General features: G+C 35.5%; 1 protein-coding gene across 17 annotated transcripts in view; it reads left to right on the forward strand.

Moving 5' to 3' along the window:
* The window catches only part of LOC131146860 (protection of telomeres protein 1a-like), a 129,397-nt gene extending 107,275 nt beyond the window's left edge, over positions 1 to 22,122 (forward strand). For 7 of the 17 annotated variants that reach the window (XM_058096681.1, XM_058096672.1, XM_058096674.1 and 4 more), the window contains one exon: positions 3,410 to 3,867. In XM_058096681.1, coding sequence (XP_057952664.1) covers positions 3,410 to 3,628 — 219 coding nt within the window. In that variant the 3' untranslated portion in view covers positions 3,629 to 3,867. Of the gene's footprint in view, positions 1 to 3,399; positions 3,868 to 4,212; positions 4,498 to 10,826; positions 10,961 to 15,710; positions 15,848 to 21,944 lie in introns of those variants that run through there. The other 10 variants (XM_058096686.1, XM_058096680.1, XM_058096683.1 and 7 more) reach the window with 6 other exon arrangements.
* Positions 22,123 to 23,806: the final 1,684 nt, after the last annotated feature.

A 23,806-nucleotide genomic window follows, 5' to 3' on the forward strand; every position in this document is an offset into this window, starting at 1 on the left:
CGCTACCGAGAACAACCACACCACTACAGCTGCAGGTTTTCCAAACTGGTTTGACATTCCATCCCTCTTTTTTCTACATTTCCTCTCTATCTCCCCTTCCTTCTTGCCAGAGTAAAATCTAAGGCTTGCAGCCACAGAAATTTGAGCACAAAATGGCCCATTTTTGTCCTTTTGAATCATAGTCGTTGATTTCTCTACTTTCCAGGTGTCATTAAGCTATGGGTGTGGAGGACGATGGTCCTCTGTGCCCGGCCAAGGGGAGGATCCAATGTTGGTATATGCACCCTTAGGTATCCTATATTCATCTTCCTACTGATCTACGCTTCTTGCGATGTCTTCCCATAATTGCTTATAGTAGGATTCATATTTGAAACAATAACAAGCAATGGTGCCTAAAGCCTATAGGAAAATATTTTGAATGCATAATTGATCTAACCATATCTATTGTTCTATTCTTCCTCTTTCCCACTCCAGTTTGTTGAGTGTATCTAGTTGTCAATTGGTATTTAATACCATTTTTCATCAAAAAAATCATCACAAACTATATACTCAATTTCCCTATCAGTTCTCAAAATTTTAGTTAGAGTTCCTACTTTGTTTCTCCACATGAAATTTAAATTTTTTAAATGTATCACATGCTTCAGCTTTATTTTTCAAAAAATAAACATATGCCCTCTAACGATCAATAAAAGTCACAGAATACATGCAACCACCATTGAAAGGAGCCTCCACAGAATACAAATCTGAATGAATCAACTCAAAACAGTTTCTCGACTCTCCAAGAATTGCATTTAGGAAAAGAAATGTCTATGCTTCTTTCCTAAAACAAACACAAGACTCACAAACTTTCCTGTAAATGGTTAACCTAAAACAAATTTTTTCCGAGCAAGAAATTTTAAGATACAAATATTCAAGAATCCAAAGTCCAGATGCCACAACCAATTATCATCAGATATAATTGAACTAAAAGTAAGGTAAATTTTCACTACTAATGTTAAGTGGAACAAACGATTGAAGTCATGTTTACTTTTGCCATTAGTCTTCACAAGTCATCATCACTGATAATACAAATTCCATTGTAGATGGGCATGTCATAACCCTGTTTTGACGTATGTCCAATACTCAACAGATTATGATAAGTTCAGCAACATAAAATACATCCATAGGTGGATTTACATTTGTTTGAGTGTTGGCTATAGCCCCCACTCATATATATATATATATATATATATAAAGTAGCAAGGATTTGGGGGTTGCATCCACTCAACATGTGGTCAAAGTCTAAATAAACAAGATTTGAGGAGCTAATTTAGTTCTTTTATTTATTTATTTATTTAAGGGCTAATTCAAATAAGCAATATTAGATTCCTAGATTTCTATGAATATTTTTTAAAAATTTCATAAAATATTTTAAAACATTAAGTTGTATTATGATTCCGAATTTGAGGTGAACCTAAAATTGTTATTTTAACCATATTGATTCCTAAATTTTTAGTTGAGTGATTGTTTTGTCATTTATGTTGAGAGAGATTTTTAATAGTATTAGAAATAAGTTGATTATGAAGCGATTTCAAAACATGAAAATCTATCGAGGGTAATTATAGGATGTATATTTTTCCCAAATGAATGTAGTGAAAAGTTCATTTTATTTTTTTAATAAGCACTCCAATTTTCTAAATTAGTATGCCAATGTTATGTCTAAATTAATAATGCAATAGTTTATGATTATGAATAAATAATTGTAAAAACTTGAATCTTCCAAAATGATTAAAAAAATTCTGAAAGTTGTCTCGTTTATGAGGCACAAATGGCTTAGCCCCTCTGACATAGGTCTTGGATCCACCACTAAATACACCAGAAATAAAATTTTGAGATCCATCCTTTAGGCTTATGGATATTTTTTCCTTGCCCAAAGCTCTTGCATTATTCCTGAATTTTACTTCCGATTTGAACAACTCATCTAATTCAAAAAACATATCTTTCTTACCACACGTGATTAGCTGCAGCTTGTATCAAGAATCTTGGTTATGACATTCTACATCTACTCCATAGCTCGTTAACCATAAAATTTTCAATTTTTTTTTCATGGCATTCTTATTGCATGCTCCACATGATGTTTCCTACAACTATTTTCATTGTACCACACTGATATTTAGTAACCATATTTATTTCAATTATGGCATTGAACTCGAGTTTATTTTGCCTTTGGGTAGTATTGCCAATTTGTTCTGTTTCCAGATATGTAACTTTTCCTTCCTCCATTCTCGAATCGTTGATTTCTTTGGAATGATTCCGGTTTCTCCTAATACTCATACTTCTTACCTTTTATATTTAAGGCTTCCTCTACTCCAACTTGTGATTTTTCGTTTAACTAACGTTTGTGAGCTGGAATGATAATTATTCCAACAGTCAAATCCTTAAAATCCTCTCTCACAACCACACTAGTCATTCCAGATGGTAAAAGTTTGAAGGAATTTCTCCATAATCAAAACATCTGTTATTTTCTCACATTTGCTCGTCTAATTGACAATAGCTAAGTCTGTGAAAAATAATCAAAAATTGTTTTTTATTTCTCTAACTCTTAAGAGCTGTAAAAGCTCGTATTGCCACCATGGAGTCTGCAATCATGCCTTAGTTCGTTCATTACCTTGATATGACTTCAATAATACATCTCATGCCTCCCTGCAATTTTGTTTGAGCAACCTACTCAAAAATTAATGGATCAATCATGTGAAAAACAGTGCAGTGCCTTTGCCTTTATATTTTACTGTTTGGCTGGAATCAACTTCATTTACTAAACCAGTGTCAAATTTGCTCCCTATGACTATATAAACTTTGGCAGATTTCTTGAAATTCAAAAAAATACTTGCATTTGTATTCTCTCTTAAAATTTGTTTTTTCTTCGACTGTAGACTGAATTGATGCTTTCTTGATCAATGATCTCTGACACAAGATGTGGGATTCAAAGAATTAATTCATCTAGAATCAATATTTCGTTGGACTAATTAGGAGCAACATCATTATTGTTTGCTTTGTTCATACACAAAGAATGGCTACTAAGAATTACATGAAGGCAAATACATAAGAGTTCTTAAGTACCAAGACTAAATATGGATACTTATAATGAATGCAAGAAATTGGTCTACTTGAGACTTATCCCAAGTATGGTCTCTTGTGATGAAAACAGTATTTAGGCATAAAACCTTACACCGTAAACATTTGTAGCACTTGTACTTTTTGTTACAATACTGGAGATGTTCTGTATGCAGTTTCAAAGACACTAGGGGAATTTGTTTACATCTGCCTATTGGTAGTTTTTGTAATTCATCCTTTGATTCATGTCTCATCTTATTTTTGTTATTACTCTGGTGCGTGATGAGATTCTTTTTGACCCCTTAGCTTGCAACAGGAGAAATTTTTTGAAGGTTACCCCCCTGTTGATGTATTGAAGAGGAAGCGAAACAAATTGCTTGGAGTTGATGAAAGTGAGTGTGGCAAAAGAATAAATGATGCTCCTACTAGAAATCCACCATGGATAGAGTGTTGCCTGAAATCTTACTACCTGGTTAAAACCGATGCTTGGGGAAGTAGGAACTATCGTATCTTTGGCACCAAGCTAGTGGGATAAGAAATTTAATGATCATTTCTAGTTACCGAGGAGAGGAAAAAAAAGAAAAAAGAAAAAAAAAATGAACCAAGCTTTTATATAGTGAATGTATAGCTGTATTTTGGGTGAAGTTTTCCTATTTACTGTGGCCAAGTTTTCCCATGGAGTGGGAATGCTGGCTATTGATAATTTTGTGGTATTACTATTTCTGGTGCTCGAATCTTATGTTGAATAATCTTATGCAAATATTTGCTTTGTTACTTGGATTTCCCTTGATCCGGTATTTTTTTAAGCGAAAGACAATAGCAACCTTCTTTGAGGTTAGGGATGTAAATAGATTCAGGTTTGTGGATAATCTGACCCTATACAAACAGATTTGGAAGTTGCTAAACGGATTATGAGCAATATTTGAGATAAATTTTCCCATTTCGAGTCTACCCTGCCAGAAAAACCACTACATTTATTGAATATAAATAAATGAATATATGAAATAATGTGATTGGCTACATCGTCTAAGTGCCTATCTACATTTTGTTTTATATTATTCTATTGGAAAGGTTTTGTTTTAACTACTCCAAAAATTTGTGCTTTTTTTTTTTTTTCAGTTACTGGAGTAGATTTAAATCTCAGCGAGCGGTTGATCCCCTAATGGTGTGAGGTAGGTCTGGGGATGGGTTCAGCTTCTCCCTCAAATTCATCCTATTTACATCCCACTTCAGGTTTCAAAAATTTTATTAAAAAATCTAATAAATCTTCTTTGACGTGATTTTTTGAGAGCTTTTCTTTTTGTTGCCTTTTTCTTAAACTAAAAAGGAAGTTTAGAAAATTTTGAGACATTAAACATTTAGCGCACTTCATGAAGATGGTATCTTTATTCTTTATTTTGGTTATTTGTGCCTTTTCTAAAGTGAGGGTCCATCATTAGGACTAAGCATTCAGTCAATATAATAAATTCATTGAATTAATCAAATATAGCTAAATTGAAATGTATTGAAATTTAATCCAACCAACATTTAGTTGGTTTATTTGATCAACAAATTTAACCAAAATGTTGTGCTTCAAATATATCAAACTTAATTTGAATTATGAAAATGCCCAAATTAGACATTCAATGGAGTTTTATATATTTATTTTAGAGTAATTAATAAATTTAGAGGGGAAAGGAAATGGCCTTATCTAGGAAATGAATTGAGTTATATTTTTGTAACATATTATATAATTTATAATGTATATAAATCATAAATTGGTTAATCAAATGTGAAAATTCACGAAACTGCCCAGAAATCTGAAATTTGGTTTTCTTGAGAGAATCTGCAAAACTGATTGAATTTTTAAAATTAACTAAATTGATTTGATTCAGTCAGTTAACTTAGTGTGTGTGTGTGTGTGTGTGGAATGAGAAGCAGGCCCAACTGGTAAACAATTTAATTAAACTTTATTAGACTAATAATTTGTATTATAGAAAATCAAACATGATGTATGAACTCAAGTTTAACTCAAATTCAAGCAAAATCAACTTGAATCAAGTTATAAAGGGTGTTTAGCCTGATTAACTTTTAAGTCAATTTGCTTCACTTACATTTCCGGTCGTAGTGATCCATCGCTACTCGCCAAGGTTTTATCCCTCCATTGCCAGGTGCCTTAGGGTTGCCAAGGATAGGACTCTTTTTTCAAGCATCTATCTCCAAAAGTAATTCTTATTTTATTGGATTTTCTTAAGCCCTTTAATTAATTTAGAAGTGAACACATAGGAGACTAAACCACAATAACTTATGATATAGTTTGCACAAAATAGTTTATTTTTAAAAAAATTCTATATGGCTACTTTATGATAAATTCATGGTAGAGATATAGTTGTTTCAGAATAAAAATTCAATGTCTAGAAGTAGGATTATACAAAACTTCAGGAGAAATCTGCATCTTGAACCAACTGTTAAAAGATATAATTTTTTTTTTTTTTTGCACAAAAGAAAAAAGTATTAAAAAAACAAAGTCCTTAAAGCATTGCTTGTTAACTAAAACTGCGTGTTGTAAATCCGATTCCTCTTATTATGATCAAGATGTTAGTGATTCTCCATAATTTTAGTGATCTTCATAATTGTAGCAATTCTCTATAATTATAGATATTGCATTCTTTGTATATTTGTTTCATATTTGTAATTGATATTATGTCTATAAATACATATCTCCTCACAACATATTACTTGAGGCATTTCCTTTACATGGTATTAGAGCCAATCGGTCAAAACTTTGCTAAGTTTTTTTTTTTTTTCTCTCTCCATGGTTGATTCCTTTTTGCTTCCGCTCAATACAATGGTTCACATGGTGAACATCAAACTCACTCCCACAAATTATATTTTTTGGTGTCGTCATTTTGTTCCCTTGCTTGAAAGTCAAGATTCCTTTTTGCTTCCGCTCAATACAATGGTTCACATGGTGAACATCAAACTCACTCCCACAAATTATATTTTTTGGTGTCGTCATTTTGTTCCCTTGCTTGAAAGTCAAGATCTTATGGACTTTTTGGATGGGTCTTCACATGCACTTGCTACTCAAGTTCGTGCTGGAAATGATCTTGTTCCTAATCCTGCCTACAAGAAATGGTACACACAAGATAGAATTTTACTCAGCCTACTTTATACCTCTCTCACTGAGGAATGTACGGTTGAAGTTGTTAATAGCACCACTGCTCGTGATGTTTGGTTGGCTCTTGAAATTTCATTTTCTCATAGTTCAAAAACCAGAGAACTCCAATTGAAAGATGAACTCCAGTTGATGCAGCGCGACTCTCGTGGTGTTGCTGAATATGCCCGCTCTTTTCGGTCATTATGTGATCAACTGAGTGCTACTGGCAAATCAGTTGACGACACCAATAAGGTACATTGATTTCTCCGTGGTCTTGGTTCCCATTTTAAAATTTTTTCCACTTCCATGTCATAGCTGCCACTACCCTCCTTTGCAAATCTAGTTCCGAAAGCTATCAGTCATGAGCTCTTTTCTTGGTCAATCCCTGGGGATTCCTCTTCTCAATCGGCTATGGTTGTCCAACGTGGTTTTGTTTTTGGTCGTTCTAAACCAAATTCTTCTTTTCCAACATCAAGACAATCTTTTAAGACCTATAGAACTACTTTCCAATGGAATGGCAAAGAGCGGCACACTGCCAAGGAAAGCCATAAACTCGACAAACTCTTGAAGAAAACTAAGGTTATAGATTCGATTGAAGCCTTTGTTGCCACTTCCCTTGATGATTCTCAAGACTCCAAGTGGTACACGAACACGGGTGCAACTTCTCACATGACTAATGATGTTGCTGCTCTTGATAAATCCGTCTCTTACACTGGTAATCAAATGGTTTTTGTGGGTAACGGTCGATCTTTGTCTATTTCTCGCATTGGTTCTATCTTTTCCCTTGTTTATTCTAATCCTTTAAAAATGTCTAACGTTCTTCTTGTTCCTCGCATTACTAAATATATCTTGTCAATTAGTAAGTTAACTCGTGAGAACAATTGCTCAGTGATGTTTTTTTCTTCTAGTTTTACCATAAAGGATCTAGCAACAAGAACGGTGGTGGGAGTCGGGCGTTGTGAGAAAGGGCTCTATATTCTTGACCCATGCAAGTTTTTTCTCTAGTCTTTCTTTATGTTATTCTTTTGCACCTTATGCCATTTGGCATGCATGATTAGGACACCCTTCTTCTCGCATTAATGGTGTTATCACATTTTCTAATAAAAGCAATTTTAATTCAAAACCGTGTTTTGGCTGTCAATTAGGAAAAAGTCATCGCCTACCTTTTCCCAATTTCAATCAACGTTGCTCTTTCTTATTTGAATGGATTCATTGTGATTTATGGGGACCCTCGTCAATTCCCTTTCCATCCGGTTATAGATACTATTGTGTTTTCATAGATGATTTCTCCCATTTTAATTGGTTCTTTCCTTTAAAGCTTAAGTCAGATTTTTTTGACAACTTTGTTCAATTTCAAACGTATGTTGTTAATCAATTTGATTGTCAAATTAAAACTTTTCAATTTGATGGAGGAACGGAATTCACCAACCATCGTTTTACTTCTTTTCTTCGTGAGTGTGGTATTCTGCAATGCATAGCTTGTCCTTATAATCCTAATTATAATGGTATTGACAAAAGAAAACATCGTCATATCACTGAAACCGGTCTCACTTTCATGTTTCATTCGCATGTACCTCTTCATCTTAGGGTTGAGTCATTCTCCACAGCATGCTACCTCATCAACCATCTCCCCTCAACAGTTCTTGATGGCAAGAATCCTCATGAAATTCTACAATAACAACAACAACAAAACCAAGCCTTAGTCCCACTAAGTGGGGTGGGCTATATGAATCCTTTTTCGCCAATTTATGCGATCATGGACCATTTATTTTGATAGATTCAAGGATATTAAATCCTTACTTACTATCTCCTCCCAAGTTATTTTAGGTCTACCCTAACCCCTTCTACTGCCCCCCACGGTAACTAAGTCACTCTTCCTCACATGTGCACTATAAGGCCTATGTTGCAAGTGTCCATACCATCTGAATCGTCCCTCCCTTATCTTATCTTCTATAGGAGTTACACCTAACTTACCACGAATATGTTCATTCCTTAATTTATCTTTCAATGTTATACCACTCATCCATCTAAGCATTCTTATCTTGGCAACTTTTACTTTTTGGATATTATGTTTCTTCGTCACCTAACATTCCGATTCATATAGCATAGCTGGTCTTATAGCTGTCCTATTAAACTTCCCTTTCAATTTTAAGGGTATTCTACGATCACATAGCACACTTGAAGCACTTCTCCATTTTAACTATCTTGCTTTAACTCTATGCATTACATCATCTTCAATTTCTCCTTCAGCTTGCATAATAGATCCAAGGTATCAAAATCTACAAGTGCTATTTATTTCTTTATCATCAAGTTTAACTTTGTCTCCAATATTCCTCCTATCATTACTAAAATTACATTTCATATATTCTGTTTTATTTCTACTTATCCTAAAGCCTCTAGATTCCAAAGCTTCTCTCCATAATTCTAACTCAGCCTCTACTCCGTTCCTTGTTTCGTCAATTAATATAATATCATCTACAAACAACATATACCATGGAACCTCTTTTTGAATACTCTTAGTCAATTGGTCCATCACTAAAGTAAAAAGATAAGGACTCGAAGAAGATCCTTGATGTACACCTATGGCAATTGGAAATTCTCTAGTTTCTCCATTTATAGTCCTTACACTAGTCATTACTCCATCGTACATATCCTTAATGACATCGGTATACCTACAACATATACCCTTTTTTTCTAAAACCCGCCATAGAACTTCCCTAGGTACCCTATCAAATGCTTTCTCAAGGTCAATAAATATCATATGCAAGTCCCTCTTCTTTTCCCTAAACTTTTCCATTAATCTTCTTAAAAGATAAATAGCTTCTGTGGTAGATCTCCCAGGCATAAAACCAAATTGATTTTCTGAGATTTTTGTTTCTAACCCTAATCTTTGTTCAACTAACCTTTCCCATAGTTTCATCGTATGACTTATAAGTTTAATTCTACAATAATTATTACAATTTTGAATATCTCCTTTATTTTTGTATATTGGTATTAAAGTGTTTTTCCTCCATTCATCTGACATTTTCCTAGTTTTTACAATTGTATTAAATAAATTAGTCAACCATATAATTCCGTTATCACCCAAACATTTCCAAACTTCAATTGGGATGTTATCTGGTCCCATAGCTTTCCCATTTTTCATCTTTTTTAGTGCAAACTTAACTTCCTTAACTCTAATTTTGTGAATAATCTTATATTTTGTCTTTTCCTCATTTGACAATTCTAAGTTTAAGCCTTTTATTTGGTTTTCGTTAAACAACTTACTAAAGTAACTTTGCCATCTTTCTTTAATATCTTCGTCCTTAACCAAGATAATATCATCCTCACTTTTTATACATTTTACATTTCCTAAGTCCTTACTTTCCTTTCTTTAGTTTTAGCAAGTTTAAATATATCTCTTTTCCCTTCTTTTGTACCTAATCTATCGTACAAACTATTAAATGATCTATATTTAGCTTCATTAACTGCCCTTTTTGCATCTTTTCTTGCCTCCTTATATTTTTCAAAGTTATCTCTGTTTCTACATTTTTGCTCCGTTTTATACCAAATTCTTTGTCTTTATGATTTTTTGTACATCTTTATCCCACCACAACTCTCTTTGCTATTCGAGAATCTTCCCCTTGATTCACCTAAAATCTCTTTTACTACCTTTTTAATAGAGTTAGCTAATCTATTCCAAAGCGTATTTGTATCTATCACATCCTCTAAGGTCCAATCCCCACCTTTGATCATTTTATCTTTAAATTTTATTATATTTTCTACTTTTAGGTCCCACCATCTAGTTCTCCTACACTGATTCATTTTATCCTTTTTCTTCCATTTTTTAATACATATAACACTAAGACTCTATGTTGTGTGGTTAGACTTTCACCTGGAATAAATTTACAATCCTTGCCTGATAAATGATCTACCCTCCTAATTAAAAAAAAATCTATTTGACTTCTATTTTGTCCACTTTTAAAGGTTATTAAGTGTTCTTCTCTTTTCTTAAAGCAAGTATTCATCATACTAAAATCATATGACATAGCAAAGTCTAAGATCATCTCCCCAGACTCATTTTTGTCTCCATATCCATATCCTCTATGTATCCTCTCATAATTTTTATTATCTCTTCCAACGTGTCCATTCAAATCTCCTCCTATAAATATTTTCTCAATCCTTGGTATGCCTTGTATAATACTATCCATATCTTCTCAAAATTGTCTCTTAAGATTTTCTGCTAAGCCAACTTGAGGAGCACAAGCACTAATGATATTTATTATCTCTTGTCCTAATACCATCTTGATTTTTATAATTCTATCTCTTACTCTAGTTACATCCACAACGCTGTCTTTTAAGTTTTTGTCTATAATAATGTCTACTTCATTCTTATGTTTTTCTTTTCCATTGTACCAAAGTTTAAATCCTGATTTATCGATTTCTTGAGCTTTCTCCCCCACCCACTTAGTTTCTTGAAGGCAAATAATATTAATTCTTCTTCTAATCATTGTATCCACAATTTCCATACTTTTACCCGTAAGTGTCCCTATATTCCAAGTTGCTAATCTAATCCTAGTTTCCTGAACTAACGTCTTTACTTGCCCACGTCCAGAATGATGCAGGAACCCTCACATATTTGACACCGTAACCGGGCACCGACATGGAGCATCGCTTCAGGGCGACGACCTAGCCCACCCTCGCCCACTTTTTGCTACACCCGAGTGGTTTAAGTGCAACGCGTCGCTCGTAGGGGACACCCCAGCAAATATTCAGTAAGGATTCATATCATAGTGATCTGACAAATTTTACGTTGGCTATCAGCTACCTAACACAACCCTCCTCCTTAACCCGGGCTTGGGACCAATTGTGTGTGAAAAATTTAGGACATTAAGTGCATCACAGGCGGAGTTACTCCTCATGAAATTCTATATGGTAATATTCCTTCTTACTCTTTTCCTTGTATATTTGGTTGCTTTTTTTTTTTTTTCTATTTCTATATGTCCAATAAATTATCCCCTCATTATATTCCTTGTGTTTTTATTGGGTATAGTCATCTTCATAATGGTTTTCATTACTTGGATAAGAAAACTAACCGGGTTTGTGTGTCTCGCCATGTTCAGCTTTTTTAGGATTATTTTTCCTTATGTTACCTCCACTATTCCTTCTTTAGTTGACACTGATTATGTCACTTTTACTGACCCTTGTCACAGTTTTCTTCTTAGTGGCATCCCTTCCCCCATCGATGTAACTTTAGCTCCTAGTCCAGGCCCTACAACTTGTGTTCATTGTGCTGATTCAAGTCCCCTTCTCATGCCTCCTATTATACCCTCTCAGCCTTCTTCGCCTGAACTAGCCTTGGAAGTTCCTCCACCTACAACTTATTTTGTTGTCCAACTGTATACCTCCACTCACCCAATGATCGCTCGTGCTCGAGATGTTATTGTTAAGACTTGCATTATTCATTCATTATGTGCTTTCACTGCTCCTACGTGGTTTCAGGTTCATCTTGCAGTTAAAGAGCCTCATGGCTTTAAGTTAGCTGTCAAGCATCCAACATGGCTCTCTGCAATGGATGATGAAATTGCGGCTCTCAAGCACAATAACACATGGTGAGCTGATCATAATGTTGTAGGTTGTAGATGGATTTTTAAGACCAAGCTACATGCAGATGGTTCCATTGAGCATAAGCTCGTCTAGTGGTGCAAGAATTTTCTCAAAATCATGGCATTGATTTTGACAAAACCTTTAGTCCCATTATTCGATCGGATTCTATTCAAACTATTTTGTCTCTTGCTACAATGAATAATTGGCCATTACGTCAACTTGACGTAAAAAATGTCTTCCTTCCTGGGTTTCTCTCCGAGGAAGTTTATATGGAGCAACCCTTGGGCTACATTGATCCGCAATTCCCAACTCATGTTTGTCGCTTACAACGTGCTCTTTATGGCCTTAAACAAGCTCCTTACGCATCATTTCAACATTTCAGCCAATATTTAATTGGTATTGGATTTATTGCTAGTCGTGCGGATTCCTCTCTCTTTGTTTATCATAGTCCTCATGGTGTTATTTATCTTCTACTATATGTCGATTATATGGTTATATAGGAAGCAATTCTTCTATGTTGAGTTCTCTCATTGATCAACTGACTAAAGAATTTTCCATGGAGGACCTCGGTGATTTACACTATTTTTTGGGGATTGAGGTTGTTAAAAATGACAAGGGTATTTTTCTCAACCAAGCTAAATATGCGCTTAATTTGTTCACTCGAGCCGATATGGTGGATTGCAAGCCAATCTCAACTCATTTTTTGGTAGGATCTCATCGCACTGATTCTAGTACTTCCTATTCAAATGCTACACAGTTTCATTCTCTAGAAGGTACCTTGCAATATTTGACTCTTACGAGACTGGATATATCCTATAGTATTCACTCTATATGTCAATATATGCATGCTCCCACCGTTGATCATTTTGGAGCCTTGAAGCATATTTTACGCTATGTCAAAGGAACCTATCATTATGGCCTTCAACTATCACGAGATTCCTCTTAGACTTTGCTCGGCTACTCTGATGTCGATTGGGCAGGCTGTCCCGACACTCTTCATTCAACAACTAGATTTGCTGTTTATCTTGGATGCAACTTAATTTTATGGTACTCTAAAAAGCAAACTATCATTGCCCGTTCTAGTGCAGAGGCCAAGTATCATGCTCTTGCCTGCATTGCTATGGAACTCTCTTGGACACTTCAACTTTTTTGAGAACTCGAAATCATCCTCTTCTCCCCTCAGAGACTCATATGCGATAACAACAGTGCTATTTTCATTGCTTCCACCCCGGACACCAAATCTCACTCCATACATATTGATATTGACTATCATTTTGTTCATGAACTTGTTGCTCAAAAGTTTATTAGTCTCGACTTTGTCCCCTCACACCTTCATCTGGCTAATGTTTTCATAAAAGGGGTGGCCAAATTACAGTTTTTATTGGATGTTGGCAAGTTGTACATTTCTCCTCTTTCCACCACACCAACTTTGAGTGGGGATATTAGAGAACAATATGATTCCTCTTATTATGACCAAGATGTTGACCTAATTGGTCATATCCTATTTTGATAATGACAAATACCTTGGTACTAATGTTTGCCCTGAGCTTGCATGTAGGTTCACTCTACGCATGGAATTGAAAAGAATGCTATATCACGATGGCGTATGGTGACTCCAAGGACGATTGAAGAATATTATGCTTAATTTGTATTTGTATTTTTACATTCTTCATTTTGGTTTGTAATTCAATATGGTTTGTAATAATTGCGTCATGCATGATAGGACTTTATGCTCAGGTTGCCCTAGATTGACCTTAGGTTCCTATACACTTAGTGCACAGGACCCCACTACACTCACATCTCATAAGGGGTAAAATTTAAATTAAAGAATGGAACTTAGGCTTAAATCGTAAGGGCTTCGGGTGACCAAAACAAGCAAGTCAAATTGCCTCGGTCGGCCGAATCGTTGAATGGTCCAAAAGTTGACCTGACTTCAGGTGACAAAACTCAAATGAACTGAGTGTCCACGGTTGACCGAACTCAAGCCCTAACTTTTTCCAACAGCTCGAGCTCCCGAATTTCACGTTCAAAATAGCCCCGAGTGATCGAATGTTCAATTTCGGCAGACCAAACTTAAGACCAGGCGACCGAACCTCGGACAAATTGAAAAATCGCCTTGGTCAACAAACCGAACCCTTGATCAAGCACCCGAACTTCAAAATTACCTTTTCCTTATGTGTCTGTTCGGGCAACCGAACCTATGGCTCAGTCGACTGAGACTCTCGGGTTGGCTAAATTTTTACCACGGTTAATTGTAGTTAAATAGGGTTAATTTCTCAAACACATTTTAAACAATTTTAATAATACCCTATGTGTCCCCAACGGTTATAATTTTGGCCTTCTTTGTATATATGGGTTCATTTGCACAATTAATGAGTGATTAGCATTATCAATAAAAGAAAAATTCTTTGAAATTTTGAGAGTTTATTTTTCATATTACAAAGCCCAAACACTCACTCTTTGCTATTCCCTTGATAAATCAAGTTTCTTGAGAGTGTCTTTGAGTTGCCTTACATAATTCTACTAGCTCAAACTCTCATTGTGTTGATTGCAACTTGTTTTTTATTGAGAGTTTTAGCCAAGGTTTTTCCCTCTAGTTTAACTAATAAATCTTTGTGTGGGAAAACTTTTGTAGCTAGTGAGTCTTTGCATCATTGTTGCAAGACTCATCATGCTTGTGTGTGTTTGATTGTGTAAAATATTTTTCACAAGCTTACTAATTTTTCAAATATCTCTTGAGCAAATATTTTGAGAAAATCATTTCTGAAATAGTTTGACTACTCTTGATGAAACTCTTTGAAACCTGCTGTGATTGATTAATATTGATACTTTGTTTCAAAGAGTGTTTAGAGATACACTCTAGGACTTGGTTACATATTTACACCAGATTGAGTGTTAGCACACTTTATTTGCACTAAGTATAAATTCTATCATCCGTGAGTGCATATATATTTGGACCATATTATGGTACATATCTGCTTGTGTAGAAGCACTTTACTTGTACATCAAATTTGAGTTATCTGATTATATTACAGGCATGGGCCTAAAGAGGGAGACTTGCCCTGTGAAAAGTCCTGGATTGGCTTTGACTCGATTAGGAAAGTTAGGTGCACCATCTTGGTAAGGTGTTGTAATCGGTGCCGCTCCACCCGTGAAGTGAGCCTTAGTAGAATCTTTATGCTTGTGAGCCAAGGTAGGGACGTAGGCAGTATTGGCCGAACCCCGATATTATATTCGATGTCACTTTTACATTTTTTTGCATTATATTTTGCTTTATGTTTGATTTAATTTCCTTACTGAATATACTGCATATCTGATTGACACGGTATTGCATTTGGTTGAGAAATATTGAAATTGTGTTGCATGTACTGAAAATTGTTTAATATATCATATCTGCAATTTCATACATACTTAGACTGCCCCTAAGTCGAGTAATACTACTATTGGATTAGTTGAACCTAGGAGGAAATTTTTTAATCTCCAATTCACCCCACTCTTGGGATTGCACCAAAGTCAGCAATAGGTATCAGAGACTTGTTACCTAGACTTAAATGTTATTTTGTAAAAAGATCATGATGGCTCGTTTTGGTGCATCCCCATGTTGTGAGAGAATGTTATTTATGAACCCTCTAGTGTTTTGCAGTGAAAATTTCATCATATGGAAATTTAGAATGACTATATTTGTTAAAGCCTTGAATTGGAGGCTCTAGAACTTTATTGCCCAGGGAGATAGTATACCAATGAAAGTGATTGATTGTGTTAATGTTCCCAAGTCTGAAATTGAGCTGAATGAAAATGATAGGAACTTAATGCAAATAAATTTTGATGCCATGAACACCTTGCTGCATGCTTTAGATTCTAACATTCTCTGTGAAATTATGACATGTAATAGTGCTAAAGAGATATGGGAGGATCTTGAAAAAGCAATATCGAGCATCTAAGCAAGCTAAGGTGATCACTCCTTGTGACTCAAGCTCAAAGGATCTTGAAGAATAAAAATGGTGCTTTATAGCCTTAATCGACGATGAGGTAAATTCATCGCCTTCTACTTTATCAAATAATCCTGGTAATAATTCATGTGATAATTCTAATGATGCATCTAATACTGAATCATGTGTTAGGATTCATAAGTCACTTTTAAATCAAACAAAAGATATATTGCATTGAAAAACAAGTATAAGGCATCTTTGAAAGAGTGTGAGTCAAAAGTTCTTGTTGAAATGGAAAATGATTTAAAAATCAAACAGTTAGTAAACAAGAATGAAAAGTTGGAAAAAGAGTTAAATGCATTAAGATCTCAAACTTCAAGTGATAATAATAAAAATCTTCTCATTGCAGAACTTGAATGTAAAGCAAACAACATGACCAAAGAATTTGTGAAACTACAGGAAGTTTGCAAAGGTCTAAAGAAATTAAAAATTGAAGATCTAGAAAAAAAAAAACAGAAGACCAAGTTAGGATCATCTATATGTTCACTAGAGGTAAGGAAAACTTTAATAAGTTATTAGGTTCACAAAAGATGACCCTAGGTAAGGAAGGTATAGCATATAATGGAGTTAGAAATAGAAAGAAGAAGAATCTGTACATAAGGTACTTCGTAAGAGAGTCCAAACATTATGCTAATGCCTCCTCCAGTTCTTATACTCATACCTACTGCGCAATATGTAAAAAAAAAAAAGGGGCACACAAAGTTTGATTATCTATTCAAACGGAAAGGGGTGAAAAAGAAGCAAGTGTAGAGAGTCAAAGAAAAACCCGAATCCATCTCTCCTTGACCAAAAAATGATCTAAGTGTTAAAAGGTTAGAATAGGTGTCTCCATAATCATTAGGTCAAGCATTTGAATCATAGGGGGTCATGTTATATGAGAATAAGTCAAAAGGAGAAAAAGTTGACTAGGTTTGGTCGGCTGAGCATTTTCAACCTAGACCATTTGGTCGACCAAACATGAAAGTTGACCAAGCCATTGACCATATTCGGGTGCCTAAACATTTCAGTGAAAATTAGTTTGGGTCACCGAACATGGTTCGAGTCACCGAACTGAACTTTGGGCAATCGAAGCTCTTCATCAGGGTGATTCAACCAACCGAACGGAAATGAACTATCTCCATTCGGACAACCGAGGGTTGGAATATGAAGAGTCGTCAGAGGTTCAGCCAACCGACCCAGCATTTAGCCAACCGAATAGACTTAGCCTATGGGGTAATTATTATGGTTCGGGCAACCAAAGACTTGTTCAGGCGACCGAACCACAATCTATATATATATATATTTGGCCGCGTGAATAGGTTCATTTTTTCATCCTTCCTAAGAGCTCCTAAGTTTTCTCCCTTTCCTGATGTTCCCTACACTCACTCCAAATCCAGTTTTTCTTAGAAAACCACTTCTAACCATGTCTAGGGATCGTGTACGAGCTGAATTCAACATTGCTCTCGAGAAATGGTTCATCTCGCCGGAGTGGAGGATTAAATACGAGAAGGTCTTCAGGCTTAAGGAGCCTATCCTAGGTAAAGTTCTCGATGTAGAATTCATGCAGACTCATTTTAATAATGTGCTAGACATGTTTCGGTATCGAGGATGGTATGAGTTCATTAGCTTTTCAGCCTAGAGGGATCCATCCTTGTCAGATTGTTTTATGCCAACCTAAGACAAGATAACTAGGGTTGCTACACCTGGGTCTTCGAGACTGACATACGGTTTGATGACAAGTATCTAGCCGATGCCCTCAATATCTAGAGAGGATATTTTGACTGCCCTAACTCGGTCTCGACCTGGATTAACGAGAAGGAATTCACTGTGAGTACTTTTGTTAATCTTGTGATGACTAACCCTGTGGTTGAGCTTAGTCACACCTGCAACTATAGGTCTCTGACACTCGAGGCTAAATTTGTGCACCACCTGATCTCCTATAACATTCTACTAAAGTTTGGGTCTAGGGATCATGTTTCATACCTAGACTGCTTCGTGATGTGGTGCCTCTTTACGAGGAAGAAGCTGAACTTACCGAGACTGATCCTAAAGTGGATGTTTGTGAAGACAGTGGGAAAAATGATTATTCTGCCATACGGGGGCATCCTGACTAGGATTTTTGTCAGATAGAGAGTCACCAGGACTCCATATGCAGTGTTGAAGAAGATAAAGGGCACAAACACCTTCTCCTCCACGACCCTGAAGCTGATGGGTTATGAGCTGACCGACAACATGTGGTTGCCAACCATTCCCGAGAGAGGACCAGCACCACAGGAGGTTCCTCAGGAGCAGCCCCACGTGCCATCTAAAGCTGAGATTATGGCTGCTATCATTGGTCTCACTGTGTCCTTTAATGAGTTTAAGACCTCTATCCAGAGCGAGATCAAGGAGTAGGCTTCCTCGTCCCAGGCTAGGCATTTTGAGTTTTACGTCGCGTTCTTAGAGTTTCAGTAAGTCGTAAAGCTGAACTTCCACATCCTCAGTGAGCGTTTGAGGGAGATGAATGAGGAAGATGATGGTGAGGAGCAGATGGACGTGAGTGGTGATGAGGAAGGGCTTGATGATGGAGAGGCTTAAAGGATGCCTGAGGATCTACAGCTCATACAGTTCAGCTCATATATTTCATCTTTTATATATACATTTGGGTCTGTAATAACTATACAACTTTTATTTTTGCTTTTCTATTATACATTTCCACCCACCACACTCACATACACACACTGATATTTACTATTTCTTTTTATGGTGGTTGACTTCAGTTTATATTTGATGGCTTGTGTTGACCTTATAGGTCACACCCGGTTTTGATAATGACAAATACTCTACTATTTAATAGCTTTCAAGTTTGTGTGCAGGTTTATATTAGCAAGTAGATTGAAGGCACACGAAATAAAGCCTAAAGACCCTGAAAATTATTTCTTATTGTAATTTATATTATTTGGGTCTGTAATAATGTAATCGGTCTATAATAATCTCTGCATGTCATGCATGTAGCTTTTGTAAGCTCAAAAATGCCATGGACTGACCATAGGGATCGAATGACCAGTCGACTAACACCAGGTTTTTGGGCATACTTGAAAAGACCCTAGGTCCCTACACAAATGCAAAAAATAGTCCCCATATCACATATATTATCAGGGGAAATAATTGAATTAAAATTGGAGTTAATAGGCATAATTGTAAGAGGTCGGGCGACCGAACCCTAGGTGTTCAAAACACCTCGAGCGCCCGAATTGCTAGAAAGTCAGCAGTTTGACCAGGCTTCGGGCGACCGAACCTAAAATGACCCTATCGTCCTCGGGCGACTGAACCTTTAGAAGGTTACTTTTCACCAACTTGAGCTGCCGAACTTTTCAGTTCCAAACGGGCTTTGGGCGACCGAATCCCTCAGTTCGGTTAACCGAATGTATCTTCGGGTACTTGAACCGCACACCAAAAACTTTCTGACTTTGGTTCAGTCAACCGAGCCTAGACTTGGGCACCCAAACCTTAAAGAGTGGCTTTTCTAACTAAGTCTATTCGAGTGACTGAACCAAGGCTCAGCCACCCGAATCTTCTCGGGTTACTTATTTTTTACTGGGGTTAAAAATAATTAAACGGGGTTAATTTTCCTAATTGGTTTTAAAATAATTCTAATTATGACCCCTATGTCCTAAACAATTATATTTTGACCTTTGTCTATAAATATGGGTTCATTTGTGAGGATTAGCATGAGATTAATCAAAATAATTAGTAAAAATCCTCTGTATCTAAAAATCTCATTTTGCCCAAAATACTCTCAAATATTCATTCTCTTGATACATCTTGATATTGTGAGAGTTTATTGATTGTTCTTATGATTATTAGATTGTGCTAATACTTCCATTTGTTTGGTTGATTGTTTGATTCATTTTTGGGGAGTTTAGTTAGGTTTATCACACAAATTTGAACATGATAAATCTTGTGTTGGGATAAACTAACAAACTTAAGGATCTTCGTATTGTCATTGTAAGATTCCTATAGCTTTGATTTTGGTGTGCAAAATATTTTTCTACAAGTTAAAATATTTTCAAACTACTCTTGTGCTCATTACATTGAAGGAAAATATTTTGAGTAAAGTTTGAATATTTTATTAACATCTTTGAAACCCTGATTTGCTATTGAGATTTCATTTAGCTTGTTTCAAAGATACAGCTTGCTTAAAACACTCTTGAATATTATTGTGATCATATCTTGTTAAGTGTTATTTGCACATATATTCACATCACTGAACTTACATTAGCTATACTGTTGATGTGTATGTGATTGCTTATATTGGGTACATATCTGCTTTACTTGAAAAGCATAATCGCTGTACTAGTTATATTGTGAAAAATACTGTTGTATTCCAGGCATGGCCTGAGGGGGCGGTAATCCAGCCCCTAAAGATTGTTAGGGCGTTCTCCGCCTCGCAAGGAGAATTTATAAAGGTTGAGGTCAGCCCTGTGCTAATTAACCTAGTTGTATTAGGTGTCGCTCCACCCGTTAAGTGAGCATTAGTGGAATTCTCGGGTTTGCGAGTTAGAGGCGAGGACGTAGGCATAGTTGGCCAAACCTCGATAACATATCGTGTGTCTGTTTATATTTTCGCACTTTATATTTATCGCACATATATGTTATAGTGTGAATGATGCGCATAATTTAAATTTTCACATATTATATTTATCTGCGCATTTGGGATTGCATGGAAAAATCCTAAGTTGTGATATTCTGCTAACATCTGGTTTAAATTAGGAATAAGTTTTAAAATTCCAATTCACTCCCTTCTTGGGAATACACCAAAGCTAATAGCTTGTATGCTTTAAATTTCTATGATTATTCTGTTTGCCTGATTGATGCCTCCTGTATGGCAGATGCAGTTGATGAGTATTGCTTGCTGATAGAAATTTTAGGTTTTCGCATGCTCAAATTGAATGATATACTATTTGCTTGAATCCTTTTAATGCAGGTTTTTATGGGAAATTTCCTGTTTACAGATGGCATGCTGCCAGATTTTCGTCTGACATTTCCCAAAATATTCAAATTTTTGTTAAAATATTCATGGATGTGCATGCAAAATTTGTTTAAACCTTTTACTGATCATTGGACTTGAATGACATCTGATTGACGCAAAATTATTGAGATTCATATGATAAAACCAGTTTTTGTAAGTAGGTCTCTATTGGAAAAGTAATATTTTTAGACAAAATGCTGCCAAAATTTTCCCAAATTCACTGCACACATCCTATGTTTTTATAAAACTACACACTATGATATGAGTTTGTGCTTCTAGAACATTTCTTTTGTGTGCATAATGATTATTCTAAATATGATTTGTTCTAGTTAACTGCAATAATCTTGCTGGACTTAAATCAAATCTTTTGTGGCAAACTTTATCCCCAAAACACTTGTTAACTATTTCAAAAGGGGGATTTTTTTTAAAGACAAATTTGCAAGAAATAATCTTAAATGATAATATTTTGTCATGTTGTGCATTTATAAATTTAAATACTTGTGTCATATGCTCAAGTTGTAAGAATAGAGAGAATGCATAATCTGAGGGGGAGCCACAACACTTAGAAAATACGGGTCTGAAAATTAAATGCTATCTCACATTATTCATTGCTATACTCTATATCTTGTGAGATAATCTTTCAGTTATTGTGTGCTGCATGATTATATCATCTCTTTGACTTGATGATTTGAATTGATCAATACTGGACTGTTTGAGTTGTTTGAGATAAATTACTGTATATAATTTATTGAACTCAAATAGGTCAGTTAGATACAGATTCTTTCGGGAAAATGCTTCATTTTCAAACGGCTTGTTGCCAAAAATTTTTTAAAATCTTCCCAAATTATATCTTGTATTGAAATGATTATTACTCATTGTTTTCCTATTTGTTCTAATTCTTTTATCTTGACCCTTTTTGCTGTTGCCAAAATGGAGAGAAGATGTAAAATTAGGTACTTTTGTAATAATTGAGCTTTTAATTCTCTTTATGCATATTGTCAGGGAGAGCCTTTCTTGGTTGTACCCACTTTTGCATAAAGTATTTGTCATCATCAAAAAGGGGGAAATTGTTGACCTAATTATTCATATCCCATTTTGATAATGACAAATATCTTGGTACTAATGTTTACCCTGAGCTTACATGCAGGTTCACTCTGCGCATGGAATTGAAAAGAACGTTATATCACGATGGCATATGGTGACTCCAAGGAAGATTGAAGAATATTATGCTTAATTTGTATTTGTATTTTTATATTCTTCATTTTGGTTTGTAATTCAATATGGTCTGTAATAATTGCGTTATGCATGATAGGACTTTATGCTCAGGTTGCCCTAGATTGACTTTAGGTTCTTATACATTGAGTGCACAGGACCCCACTACACTCACATCTCATCAGGGGTAAAATTTAAATTAAAGAATAGAAATTAGGCTTAAATCATTGGAGCTTCATGCGACTGAACCAAGCAAGTCAAATTGCCTCGGTCGACCAAACCGTTGAATGGTCAAAAAGTTGACCCAACTTTGGGCGACCAAACTCAAATGAACTGAGTGTCCACGATTGACCGAATTCAAGCCCAAACTTTTTCCAACAACTTAGGTGCCTGAAATTCACGTTCAAAATAGCCTTGGGCGACCGAATGTTCAAGTTCGGCAGACTGAACTTGAGACTAGGCAATCGAACCTCAGACAAATTAGAAAATCGCCTTGGTCAGCAAACCGAACCCTTGATCAGGTACCAGAACTTCAAGATTACCTTTTCTTGATGTGTCTGTTTGAGCAATCAAACCTATGGCTCGGTCGACCGAAACTCTTGAGTTGGCTAAATTTTTACCACGTTCAATTAGGGTTAAACAAGGTTAATTTCTTAAACACATTTTAAACAATTTTAATAATACCCTACATGTCCCCAACGGTTATAATTTTGGCCTTCTCTATATATATGGGTTCATTTGTACAATTAATGAGTAATTAGCATTATCATTAAGAGAAAAATTCTTTGAAATTTTTAGACCTTATTTCTCATATCACAAAGCCCAAACACTCACTCTTTGCTATTCCTTTGATAAATCAAGTTTCTTGAGAGTGTCTTTGAGTTGCCTTACATAATTCCTACTAGCTCAAACTCTCATTGTGTTGATTGCTTTATTGTTTTTTATTAAGAGTTTTAGCCAGGGTTTTCCCGTCCGATTTAACTAATAAATCTTTGTGTGGGAAAACCTTTGTAACTAGTGAGTCTTTGCATCATTGTTGCAAGACTCATCAAGCTTGTGTGTTTTTGATTGTGCAAAATCTTTTTCACAAGATTACTGATTTTTTAAATATCTCTTGAGCAAATATTCTGAGAAATGACTTGATTGCATATTTACACCAGACTGAGTGTTAGCACACTTTATTTGCACTGAGCATAAATTCTATCATCTGTATATATATGGACCATATTGTGGTACATATCTGCTTGTGTAGAAGCACTTTACTTGTACATTAAATTTGAGTTATCTGATTGTATTCCAAGTGTGAGCCTGAAGAAAGAGACTTGCCTTGTGAAAAATCCCGGATTGGCTTTGACCCGGTTAGGAAAGTTAGGTGCACCATCCTGGTAAGGTGTTGTAATCGGTGCCACTCCACCCATGAAGTGAGCCTTAGTGGAATCCTTGTGCTTGTGTGCCAAGGTAGGGACAGGTTGTAACACCTCAAACCCTTAAACCAAGTCCGGTGCGTTATACCTGATTAAATCTTGATAATCCATAAATCAAAACATACGCAGCGAAAAACATAAACATAATCTCCATACATATAATATCATAATACCAGAGTTTACTATTTCTATTTGTAATCCATATTAACCATCCATCACCTGCATTTCCATATATACCCATATCTTCAAAAACTCAATCCACAAATTCAGTATTCACAATCATTCCTTCCTCAACAGACTTAAAACATAAAAACATAAAACATCAACTTTAATTTTATACAACCCCATAGTGTATGAAAGATTATACCCTTTC

Source organism: Malania oleifera, chromosome 13, assembly GCF_029873635.1.
Source record: "Malania oleifera isolate guangnan ecotype guangnan chromosome 13, ASM2987363v1, whole genome shotgun sequence".
In the NCBI taxonomy this organism is placed as follows: Eukaryota; Viridiplantae; Streptophyta; class Magnoliopsida; order Santalales; family Ximeniaceae; genus Malania; species Malania oleifera.